At 40.8% G+C, this 12,897-nt stretch overlaps 1 protein-coding gene across 10 annotated transcripts in view; it reads right to left on the bottom strand.

Annotated features, from left to right (window-relative positions):
• Window positions 1–12,897, bottom strand: part of PCNT (pericentrin) — a 315,970-nt gene that overhangs the window by 174,956 nt on the left and 128,117 nt on the right. For all 10 annotated transcript variants that reach the window (XR_013537759.1, XM_078378579.1, XM_072976792.2 and 7 more), the window contains one exon: window positions 6,977–7,189. Coding sequence is in view for 9 of the 10 variants with exons in the window: in XM_078378579.1 (XP_078234705.1) it covers window positions 6,977–7,189 (213 nt within the window). In the remaining variant the exon portion in view is untranslated. The remainder of the gene's footprint in view (window positions 1–6,976; window positions 7,190–12,897) is intronic.

The raw sequence follows: 12,897 nt of genomic DNA, 5'->3' as shown, positions 1-12,897 counted from the left end.
TCTAACTGCATATAATTCAACCATGATATATTCTTATTTTGAACTATTTGTTTCATTTGATCTTTCAATCTCATTTTATACAATCAGTCTTTTAATCTAATCACTTTTTTCTTTAAATGATTCTGCATAAACTTTCATATTGGCAGGAAAATTTTATATGTCAGTCACTAATCCTGACGGAGAGTTAAACGGATATAAATTCTTTTTATACTTCTACCACACATTTAACATAGTATTTTTAAAGGGTTAGTAATTTCCTTTATTTCATATTTTTTTTAATTATAACAAATAGATGTTTTTCAATATCCACCTGTAATTCTGATGATTCCATTTCACACCAAATTTCTGGGTTATATATAATTTCCCCAATAAACCTCAACTGATTGGCCATGTAATAATTTTTTATATTTGGTATGTCTATACCTCCCTTTTGTTGTTGTTTTGTACCAATACGTTTTATTCATTCTGGCTCTCTTCCCTTCATTACAGTATCTATTGATCATTCCTTGCCAAAGTTTAAAATGATCTTCTGTTAACTGTACTGGTAACATTCTAAATAAAATATAAATTTTTGGTAGAATCTTCACTTTCATCAGTGTGATCCTTTCAAACCAAGAAAGTTTTAAGTTAGTATATTCCTGTAGTTTCTTTTTAATATCTCCTTTTAATTTATTATAATGATGTTCCTTTATTTTGAGTATCTTTTACCAAAACTATACCTAAACATTTAATCGATTACATATCTTAAAATCATATTTATCAACAAACTTTTCTTTAGTTTATTATAATTAAACAACATTATTTCAGATTTTCCCCAATTTACACGTAATCCAGTTATTTTTCCATTTTTTTCTAAATGAATTGTAATTGTCTATACTTTCTAATGGATTTTTCATTGTCAATAGGGAATCGTCAGCAAATAAGTTAATCTTTATTATTTTCACCCATAGGTAAAGGTAAAGGTTCCCCTTGACAATTTTTGTCCAGTCATGTTCGACTCTAGGGGGCGGTGCTCATCCCCGTTTCCAAGCCATAGAGCCAGCGTTTTGTCCGAAGACAATCTTCCGTGGTCACATGGCCAGTGCGACTTAGACACTTAGGTTGGCGGGAGCTGGGACAAGCGACGAGAGCTCACTCCGTCGCGTGGATTCGATCTTACGACTGCTGGTCTTCTGACCCTGCAGCACAGGCTTCTGCGGTTTAGCCGACAGCGCCACCACATCCCTTAATTTTCACCCATACCGTCAATTAAATCGTCATTCCTTATTGCATTTGCTAACATTTCAATAATCAGACAAAACAGAACTGGAGAAAGAGGGCAACCTTGTCTAGTGTCTCGGCCTAGAGCTATCTGCTCTGTCACCCCATCATTAAATATTACTGCAGAAATGTTCCCCAAATATAATTGGTCTATTACTCCCATAAATTTCTTTCCAAATCCCCAACACTTTAAAAGAATCTTTAATGTTGGCCATTCTACACAATCGAATGCCTTAAAAATATCTAATGATAAAATACGTGCCTTTGGCTTATCTTTTTCTATATTATATATAATATTCAAAAAACCCTAGTTAAATTTTCTATTTGCCTTCCCTTTAAAACCCATTTTGACCCTCTTTAATATATTTTGTAATAAACATATTCATTCTTGCAGTAAATATCTTTGTATCTTGATTTAATAATGAAATAGGTCTATATGAACTTGGATTTGTCAGCTCTTTATTGGGTTTTGGAATAAGAGTTGTTAATGAATGTTTTCAAGAATCTGGTGTTTTTTCTCCTTTCAGTATTTCATTATAAAGTATTTTTAACTTGGGGATTGCCACAAATCAACCTCCCTCTAGGGAGTTCTTTGGCTAGAGAGCGTCCAGGTGTTTGGGTACCCCTATCCAGTTGGGCTGAGTCCTGGTAACACTAGCTAGGGCGTAACAAATATCCTTTCCCGCAAGTCTAGCCTAAAAGATTCAGTCCTGCACTTAATTAAACTTAACAAGTACAGGCACCTGGGCTTTGGAGTCCCTGAAGACTTGCAAAAGCTCAGAAAGATAGGACTCTGGTATTAGTACAGTAATATCGTGGCCTTGCAGCCACTCTGGAAACAGGCTCAGCAGACTTGCTGTTCAAAAGACCATTCTTAAGGATTTTTAAGAATAAATTTTTATTGAAAAATCAAGTCATTATAGATATTCTGTTCGATGCATGAGCAAAGCTTATATTACATTTCCATAGAATACTGCAGTTATATGAATAACAAATTCCAGCTAAGTAAAAAAAACTAAACTTCTAAAAAAGCTTTTTTCACGGTAGGTAAAAGGCATGAAGCCCCCCCCCTTTCTTTCTCTCGTTCCCTACATACTCAATCCCTTATTCCAACTAAGGTAAAAGGCAAAAAGGATCCAAAGCCTCTCGCTAGACTAAGGAACATTCCACATGGCAAAATCTCCATTTTTCTACTAACTAAGCCACACCCTTCTTCTTCATCCTTCAAGGTGTTGACCAATCGTGATTTAGGGTCATCATGTCTCTGCCTGCCTTTCATTCCTATGAGAACACAGGTGTTGTTTTCCTTCTCTAATCTTGGTCCCAATTAAGATGGAATGTGGTGTCTAGTCTCCTTATCTTTGTCCTTGTTGTGCCGGCTTCTCACAGTTCTTCAGTAAACATTCCCAGCATTCAAAATCAGCCTTACACAGAACCATTTTGATTCCATTTTACATTTCTACACAAACCATTCAAATTACAGGTTTTAACTCACATACTCATGATCATGACAGGGATCAATACTGATTTAAAAGGGTTATAATATTCTGAGCCTATTACATCAAAGCCTGGAGTTTTACCATTTTTAAATTTCTTAATAACCACTGTAATCTCTTGATCCTTTATCTTTTTCTAATTCTCTTTTATCATTCTCTAATAGTTTACGACAAGGCTGTATATTGTCCCTCGGCTTATTTAACTTATATGCAGAATACATCATGCGGAAGGCTGGACTGGAGGAATCCCAAGCCGGAATTAAGATTGCCAGAAGAAATATCAACAACCTCCGATATGCAGATGATACCACTCTGATGGCAGAAAGTGAGGAGGAACTAAAGAACCTCTTAATGATGGTGAAAGAGGAGAGTGCAAAAAGGGTCTGAAACTCAACATCAAAAAAACTAAGATCATGGCCACTGGTCCCTTCACCTCCTGGGAAATAGAAGGGGAAGATATGGAGGCAGTGACAGATTTTACTTTCTTGGCCTCCATGATCACTGCAGATGGTGGCAGCAGCCACGAAATTAAAAGACACCTGCTTCTTGGGAGGAAAAGCGATGACAAACCTTGACAGCATCTTAAAAAGCAGAGACATCACCTTGCCGACAAAAGTCCGAATAGTCAAAGCTATGGTTTTTCCTGTACGGAAGTGAGAACTGGACCATAAAGAAAGCTGACCGCCGAAGAATTGATGCCTTTGGATTGTGGTGCTGGAGGAGGCTCTTGAGAGTCCCCTGGACTGCAAGGAGAACAAACCTATCCATTCTGAAGGAAATCAACCTTGAGTGCTCACTGGAAGGACAGATCCTGAAGCTGAGGCTCCAGTACTTTGGCCATCTCATGAGAAGACTCCTTGGAAAGACCTCGATTTTGGGAAAGTGTGAAGGCAAGAGAAGGGGACGACAGAGGATGAGATGGTTGGACAGTGTCATCGAAGCAACCAACATTAATTTGACACAGCTCCGGGAGGCAGTGGAAGATAGGAGGGCCTGGCGTGCTCTGGACCATGGGGTCACCAAGAGTCGGACATGACTAAACGACAACGACGAATAGTTTACTCTTTGCATTTTCTTTAATATAATTTTCTATATCTTCTTTCAATGAATTGTTACCTTTATATAAGTTTCAGTAAAATTCTTGTAATATCATTAATTTTTCCTTCATTAGGCTAGAATTCTTTCCTGTTTTATCTCTGATCACTCCAATTGTGTTTTTTTAGTCTTTGAGCTACTCTAGCTAGAAGCTTTGAGTTTTTATTACGGTACTTGAAAAAAATCCTCAAGTATACAAATTCCTCTGAACCTTTTCTAACTCTATGTTTTTTCTCCTTTTAGCTTGAATCTCTAATAATTTATTATCTCTAGCTATAAAATATTTACTTTCTAAATTTTTAATGATATATATATATTTTCTTCTCTTAAGTTTTTTATTCTGCATGATTTTCTTATGCCAATTTCATAGTATCCCATAACACTCCTATTTTAATCACGCCTGCTTCGTTTATTAACCATAATTCTATCCATTCTTTCTTAGCTCTATCCATTACATCTGAATAATGATGTATACATCTGTATACATCTGTAAATTTTGGAATCTATTCTCCATCTTCTAGCTTCGCTATAATGTTTCTTCAATGTATGATCCATTAATTTTATTACATTATTTGTATATACTACTTTAGAAATTAAATTTTGAGATATAAACATAAAAACTATTCTTGGATAACTATTATGTACAGAGGAGTAATACATCAATCTTCTTTCATCTCCCTTCAATTTTCTCCATATATCTTTTAAATCTGTAGTTTTCAATATCTTACTCAATACGATACTTCTTTTATTCAGCTCATCTTTTTTACCTAGTTTTATCCTTTACCATTATCTAAAACCATATTAAAATCTCCTGCCATAATAACGTATCCCTTTCTAACCTTCTCCATCTCTTTAACAACAATTTTATAAAATTCTCCTTGATTCACATTCAGTGCATAAACATTTACTAACATATAATATTCTTCTTCTATTCATCCCTGTACTATCAAATATATGTCATTACTATCTTTTACTACTTCTGTTACCAAAAATTCACAGTGTTTAGAAATCAATATCACTACACCTTTGGATTTGGTAGTCCCAAATCCTTTTTCATAAATGCGTATACAGTGGTGCCCCGCACAGCGACGTTAATCCGTTCCAGGATTAATGTCGCTATGTGGAAACATCGCTCAACGGAACAAAAAAACCCATAAAAACGCATTAAACCCTGTTTAATGCGTTCCTATCGGGCAAAAACTCACCGTTCAGCGAGGATCCTCCATAGGGACGGCCATTTTCGCCGCCTCGGTAAGCGAGGAATCCCTCCAGAAAAGAACTGGAGCTATCTTCCCCGCTCCATCCCCTGCCCCTTCCCGCCTTACAGCTGACGGGCGGGAGCTGCTGCTGCTCTTAGAAGCTCACCTAGCAGCAAAATAGGCAGTGTAAATGCACTGCCGAAGCCTCTGAAAGTGGCGCTTTGCCGGGGTGGGGGTGGGTGGGTGGCAGGGCCAGGCCCGCCACCCACCACCACCACCCCTCGCGCCATCACCACGGCAAAGCGCTGCTTTCAGAGGTGCATTTTTACTGCTGAAATAGCCCCAGGAGGCTTCCGAAAGCGGCACAAGGGGGTGGGGGGTGGCGGCGGGTGGCGGGCCTGTCCCTGCCACCCACCCACCCACACCCACCCTGGCAAAGCGCCGCTTTCGGAAGCCTCCTGGGGCTATTTCAGCAGTAAAAATGCACCCCTGAAAGCAGCGCTTTGCCGTGGGGGTGGTGCGAGGGGGGGGTGGCGGGCCTGTCCCTGCCACCCACCCACCCCCACCCCGGCAAAGCGCCACTTTCAGAGGCTTCGGCAGTGCATTTGCACTGCCTATTTTGCTGCTAGGCAAGCTTCTAAGAGCAGGAGCAGCTCCTGCCCATCAGCTGTAAGGTGGGGAGGGGGAGGGGCTGGAGCGGGGAAGATAGCTCCAGTTCTTTTCTGGGATGATCGCTTCCCCCCCTCATCGCAAGCTCAGCAAAAATGGGGCATTTGCGATCATGGGGGGGGGGAGCCATCATCGCAATGCGATTTTTCCCTATAGGAAAAATCGCAATGCAATGGCAAAAGCCATCCCAAAATCTTCATCGCTATGTGGATTCTTCGTTAAACGGGGCACCCGTTAAGTGAGGCATCACTGTATTTTGTAATTTCAGTTCATTAACTCCATCCTTTGATAGATGAGTCTCTTGTAGGTAAATAATGCTCACCTTGTTCTTCTTCAATAATGTTTCTTTTCTCTTCCTCTTTGTTACAGACCCTAGGCCTTTCACATTTAAAGAAGCTACCCTTATGTTTTTCCCCATATCCGTTCTATATCCCATCTTTTTCTTTGGGTCCCATTATGCATCCCACAAAACAGAAAAAGAAAAAGAAAAAAACCAAATTTACATTGTTCCTTATTTAATCCCTTATCCCTAACTTCCCACTCTACAATTAACCTCTTTTCCTTCCTCCAGTTCCCCATGCTTCACTAAGGTTTGACGCGAGCTCCGGGGAGGGGGAGATGCCACCCACACCAGTCTGAACCCCAGCCAAATCCTCATTCTATTTCACCCCACTTTTTCCCCCTTAATACCTTCCCTTCTTTCATTTGACTTGTTTATTTCTCTTTTAGCATCCTTATCACTTAATCTTTCATCTCTCTTCTCCATCCCCACAAAAAGAAACAAAATAAGTGAAGAAAACAACAAACAACAAAAAAGGGGGAAGGGACAGTGCAAAACACTTTTAAAAGGGGGGAAGGGACAGTATAGAACATTTTTAAAAGGGAAAGAAGAAAAAGAAAAAAGGGGGGAAAGGACAGTATAGAAATTTAAGAAGGGGAAAAAAAGAAAAAAGGGGGGGAAGGGGAGTCTTCAAGCATCAAATAGTTTCTCTCAGTCCAGATATCTTCTCTCTCATGTTTCTACTTCTTGCTTGTTTTGTGATACTACATTTTTTACAATGCTACATTTGTAAAGTATTACACTGTGCACAGATGTGTTCATTCGATTTCAACAAAGCTACCTATTCCTATTTCACACACACTGAAAATAGTAAACACATTAAAATATTTAAAGCTAGTAGTTTCTCCTGAAGTCATTAAACAATGAAAGATTTATATGCATTAATATTTTAAATAATACAGTCTTTTGTTGCTTACCAGCTTCTCTCTCCCCTATACTGGCTGCCAAAGCTTTATTTTGATTTGTTAATAATTTCTGTTCCTCAGCAGATCTTGCAAGTTCCTGGGTTAGCTCTTGGATCTGTGCTTTCAAAGCCTCCAGTTCTATAACTAGACGGAATTCCGATTCCTCTTTCAGCTTTAAGGCTTCTTCCAAAGCATATCTCTCTGCTAAACAGCCTTCCATGAAGCCTGAAATCCAGACAATGGATAAAAACACAATAATCAAGCACAGTAAACTTTGGTGAAAATTCAACACTATGTTTATAATGTCTATAACTATCTAAAGAACACAAGTAGATCAAACAATATTAACAATTACATAAACATTTAAAACTGAAAGCCTACTATGCGCAGAAGTAAGGTACTGAAACATAAATTTATTAATTTCAGTTTTCCCAGATGTACCTGCTTAATAGTGATACGGAAATAAGCATGCTTTAGGTATATTATCACAAACCAGTCTTCCTTTCTGAGAAAAGGTTATTGTCCTGAATTGCTTGGTGTGTTAACTTCTCTAAGGTCCAAAATACGCCAGATCTTTTTTTTTTTTTTGAAACTGTAAAATAACGGGAGTAAAAACCATGGGGAAGGGTGTCCACTGGTACAGGCTAAATTGCATTTTTGTAAAAACAAGGACAGTTTTTCTTCCCACAAAACAAGAGATGGGTTATGAGTCAGAAGATGTCTGTAGAAGGAAAAGGCAAAAACTTAGTGCATTGTCCTTTTCAAGGATAGGACCCACATGTTTTTGGCAATGGTGAGCAATGTAGGTAACAATGGGATCTGGATTGTAAGTATGAGTGAGAAATTTGCCAAGAAACTCTAAATTGTCTCTGCTAGTATTGAGAGTAGAAACCCATTCCCTTGGGGTTGGTCCTTTTTTTATGGTGATTATCTATATGAGGGGGTGCTGATAAGTACAGTGGTGCCTCGCATAATGAGCACACCGTTTAACGACGAATCCACATAGCGATCTTTTTTTTGCGATCGCTAATGCGATCGCATTGAGATGTTTAGATAGGGAAAACATCGCATTGCAATGATCGGAAAGTGTTTCACTTACCGATTATCGCACTGCGATGTTTTTAGAACAGCTGATCAGCGGGGTTCCAAAATGGCCACCGGGTGCCCAAAATGGCCACCGCAAACATTTTTGCGTGGTTTCCTCGCTTACCGAGGCAGCGAAAATGGCGGCGCTATGGAGGATCTTCGCTGAACTGTGAGTTTGGGCCCCATAGGAACACATTAAATGAAGTTTAATGCATTCCTATGGGGTTTTTAGTTCAGTTTAGCGATGTTTCCAGATAGCGACGATTAACGTCGCTATGCGGGGCACCACTGTATTGAGTATTACCCAGAAAAAAATGAGCTAGGAAGCTATAAATTGCAGGGTGTATAGGCCAATTTGTCTATATTCAATGGTGCAAAAATCAACCACCTATGATTTTAACTTAACTTTCATTTTCTGGTCCAAAGTGAACATGGCGGCACCTCCAGAAAAGTTCGATGTGGAAGAGCATAGGCCCATAATCAAGTTCCTGTTTCTCCAAAGGAAAGGTGCAAAGCAGATCCATGATGAAACATCACAAATTATGGGTGACAGTGTGTCATGAGTGCTTCCGAAAATCTGGACCCAGAAGGGTTAACTGTGGCTGAGGAGAATGTGGAGAGATCGGAAACAGCTGAGCAGCCTCCAGGTTCTCCCTCCACAGCAGACAGGCTTCGGGGCAGGCTTCGGAAAAGACTCAGGGCAAGAAGAGCAGAGGATCGCTCTAAGGCTTTCCACAGGGACCTGTGTTCACCTAGTCCTGAGTACTAGCAGAATAGAGAGCTTCAGCGAAGCCAGAAACTTCGTGGAAGCAAGGAGTCAAAACTTTGGCTGGCATCCACGTCTCTTGTTCCTGAACTCTGGACCTTGACCCTGGACCTGCGCTGGTATTGGACTTTGGACCTTGGCCCTGGACTACGTACTCTGAACCCTGGACTCTGACTGTGTATTTGACCCTGGACTTTGACTTTGGACTGCACTCTGTAAGTTTGTTTTGGAACTCTGGCTTTGCATTCTTGGTATCTCTGACCTTGGACTGGTTTATCGGACTTCGGCTATTGTAACCCCCGGGAACATGACACAGTGGCCCTTCATATGCAGCAGTTAAACGTTGGGTTGACAATTTTTAAACTGGCCATTTGAGTGTTGAAAGTGAGAAACCCAGTGGAAGGGCTGTTTCTGTCTCTGTGCCTGCAAATGTGAAAGCCATTCATGACATGATCATGGAGGACTGCAGAATATCAGCCAAAAGTATTGTTATATATCTGAGAATATCATGTGAGAGAGTTGGTGGTATTATCCACAACGAGTTGGAAATGAGAAAGCTGGCAGCAAAGTGGATCCCCAAATTTTTGACAACCGAACCAAAGAGGAAATGTGTAGAGTCATTGGTGGCTGTTCTGGAACATTTTGCAAGAAATGAGTCAGATTTCCTGGGCAAACTGGTAAATGTTGATGGGACATGGATCTACTGTTATGATCCTGAGACAAAGGAAAGTCTAAGGAATAGAGGCATAGTGGTTCCCCCAGGCCAAAGAAGTTCCAAGTGCAAAGATCGGTGCAGAAACAAATGGCAACAGTTTTTTGGGAGTTCTGCTGGTGGACTACCTGCAAAAGGGTTTAATCATCAATGCAAAATATTATGTTTTATTGACGAAGTTGAGGCAAAACATCAAGGAAAAACGTTGAGGAAAGCTCTTCAAAGGTGTCATCCTGTTGCATGACAACACCTCGTCACACACTGCAGGTGAAACAATGGCAAAACTGATGTCCTTAGCCTTTCAAGTGATGCCCCATCCACCCTATTCTCCCGACCTGGAGAATTATCTATTATCTATTATCTGTTCCCCAAACTCAAAAAACACCTAGAGGGACAATGATTTGGGAGTGTTCTGGAGGCAACTAATGCTGCAAATGAGTGACTGCTTACACCAGCAGTCAGAAGAATTTTATTTGCGGGGACTTAAGAACCTGCTGGACAGATGTAGCAAGTGCAATGACTTCTGGGGGAATATGTAGAATAGTGTGACAGTTACAGCTTCCTAGCTCAATTTTTTCTGGGAAAGGCTCAATACTTATCAGCACCCCCTCATAACATTGTCTGTTTCCTCGTTAAAAAGGTCATCCTCATCAAAGGGAAGGTACCCAATACTGGTTCTGGCATCCTTATAAAAAAGAAGTTATATACCTGTAACTCTAGTTCTTCAAGTGGTACTCTTTGAATTCACACTAATGGGTTAATCTGCGCCTCAGCAGAGCAGCTTCGGAAACTTCTAGAGCTCAAGCACCTGGTGCTGGGACCTCCCACCTAGGCTATATCCCTGCCCCGGCCACCAGGTGTCTTGGTTCTGTAGAACGGTCCGCCGCTGTATAGCATGCCTAATGACATACATGACAAACAGTGGGGAGGAGGGTGCGACATGTGAATTCACAGAGTACCACTTGAAGAACCAGAGTTACAGGTAGGTAACTTTATTTCTCCTTCGTGGTCTCTGTGAATGCACACTAATGGGTGACTAGCAAGCTGACTTACCAGGAGGTGGGCATCACAACACAACAGAAGCCAACATGGCTCTTCCCACAGCAACCTCAGCCTTGGCCCGAATATTGAGGCGGTAATGTGTTGCAAAGGTTAAAGGCGTGGACCACGTCGCAGCCTTGCAGACATCAGCCAGGTCAACTCCATGCAGGAAAGCCATGGAGGAAGCCACCGCTCTTGTCGAGTGGGCTCGAACAGTGGAAGACAAACGTTTGTGAGCAATCTCATATGCCAGCTTGATTGTTGCAACCACCCATCTGGAAAAAGTTTGGGGTGAAACAGGGGAACCTTTAGAGTGTTCTTGGAATGACACAAACAGTCTTTGGGAGGAACACAAGGGCTAAGTCTTGGAGATGTAGTAGGCCAGGGCTCTCTTGACATCTAGGGAGTGAAGTGACTTTTCCAAATTAGTCACAGGATTAGGAAAAAAAAGTAGGAAGGACCACCAGCTAGTTGAGGTGGAAAGATGTTGCCACCTTTGGAAGAAAGGAGACATCTAGAAACAGAGTGACTTTGTCAGGATGGCACTGCATAAAGGGAGGATCCACCTGCAAGGGTGTGAGTTCACCCGCACGCCTTGCCAAAGTGACAGCAAGGAGAAAGGCTCTCTTGAAGGTAAGTAGTCTCAAAAAGGTAGAAGCCAGAGGTTCAAAAGGTGGAGACATCAGCTTCCGCAGGACAAGTTGAAGAGACCACTGCGGTGTTGGTGGCTTGTAGGATGGGAGCATACTGCGAAGGCCTTTAAGGAATTGCTTCGACATTGGGGGCTGAAGCAACTTGGCTGCATCAGAAAGAGGCGGCTGATATGTGACTATAGCGGAAATGTAAACTTTAAGCGTAGAATGTGACAATCCACGCTAAAAGAGGAGGAGAATGAACCTCAAGGGAGTGTCCAATGAGGAAGGGTACGCAGGTAAGTTGCGCTCAGCAGCAAGGTCACAGAACACTTTCCACTTTCGCACATGTGATGAGATGGGTTTTGTAAGGAATATGGGTTTTGTAATTAAGAAATGAGCCAGGGAGGTTCCATCTTGTTTCTTTGTATAAAGTATCTTTGCTATGCTGACAGGTTGTTTTCTAGGCGAGCAGAGAGAATGTTATTCTGATAACCTGAGAAAAGGACTCGGTGTGATTAGATGGGAATTGTTGTGACTTTCTGCGAAACCACAGTAAACCCAAATAACATCTGGTGTTTATGGGAAAGAAGTCATGTGGTGCGACAGGACTGTTTGCCTAGTAACGAACTCTGATTGGATGACATCGTGGGAAGGTGCGATAAGCCCTTGCCAGTTACTCTTGAAAAAGGAACTTTTTCCCTATGGACATTGTCTTTCAAGACCGACTCTTCATTCATTCGTGACACATGGGACTAACCTTTACTATACTGGATTACCTATGGATTTATGGGCTTTTTCCTAAGGACTATGCATGGACTATTTTCTATGGACTGTTACCTAAGGAATACCCTTTATGGACTTCTTTTCTTGGAATACTCCATATGGACTATGCTCTTGTAATTTTGTAAGGACTATGGTACATTTACTGGGTTTTTCTTTTCTAAGGATAATGGGACTTTTACTGGATTTTTCTTTTTAGTACAGGATTCTTGTTCTACAGGATCACTGAGGACTATAGCCTTTTTATAACCTACTTGGATTATTTTGTTTTTACTAATAAATTATTGGACTGGAACTGTTTTTATTCTTTTTAATGACTTTTGGTATTTTTGTAAGGTTTTTGAACACTTTTCTATTTTTTATGTTTTCTTTGCCTCACTACATCTTTGTAACTAACCAGCACAATGCTACTTTATTTGCTTTGGTTTAATTTGGCCTTGATACTTAGTAACATGCTTATTCTTTAATAAAATAAAGATTATAAAACTCCATTGGTTTCCTGAACAGTACACTTGTCTTAAGGTCATCTGAGAGTACTGCCTCGGCCTAGCATACTTTAGGAGTCCTGTCAGTGGTGCAAGTTAAGTTTAAGGACTACAAAGCCCACTTGACCTTTTCATAATAATATCTGAGAGTACAAGGGTGTTCTTATGTGGGCAGACCTGTGAGAAGGAGTGTTGTATCATAGCTAGCTGAGTTTGGACTCACTCAGCCCATTTTAGCATGTGCAAACTCCTGATTGCTCTTTGTCCAGGCTTACACGTGTGTTTTCGAACCCGTGTTTGCTGACAGCGCATAGGTGGCTAAAGTGGAAGGCCTACATGCTCGATTAAGGTCTTCCATTATTGAAGGTCCAGCCTCCAAGCCGTGAGATGCAGGGAGTCCAGATCCAGATGGAGTGTTCTGCCATCAT

This window comes from Pogona vitticeps, chromosome 1 (assembly GCF_051106095.1).
Source record: "Pogona vitticeps strain Pit_001003342236 chromosome 1, PviZW2.1, whole genome shotgun sequence".
Classification (NCBI taxonomy): domain Eukaryota; kingdom Metazoa; phylum Chordata; class Lepidosauria; order Squamata; family Agamidae; genus Pogona; species Pogona vitticeps.
Note: the sequence above shows the minus strand (reverse complement) of the source record. Positions and strands in the feature narration are given on the sequence as shown.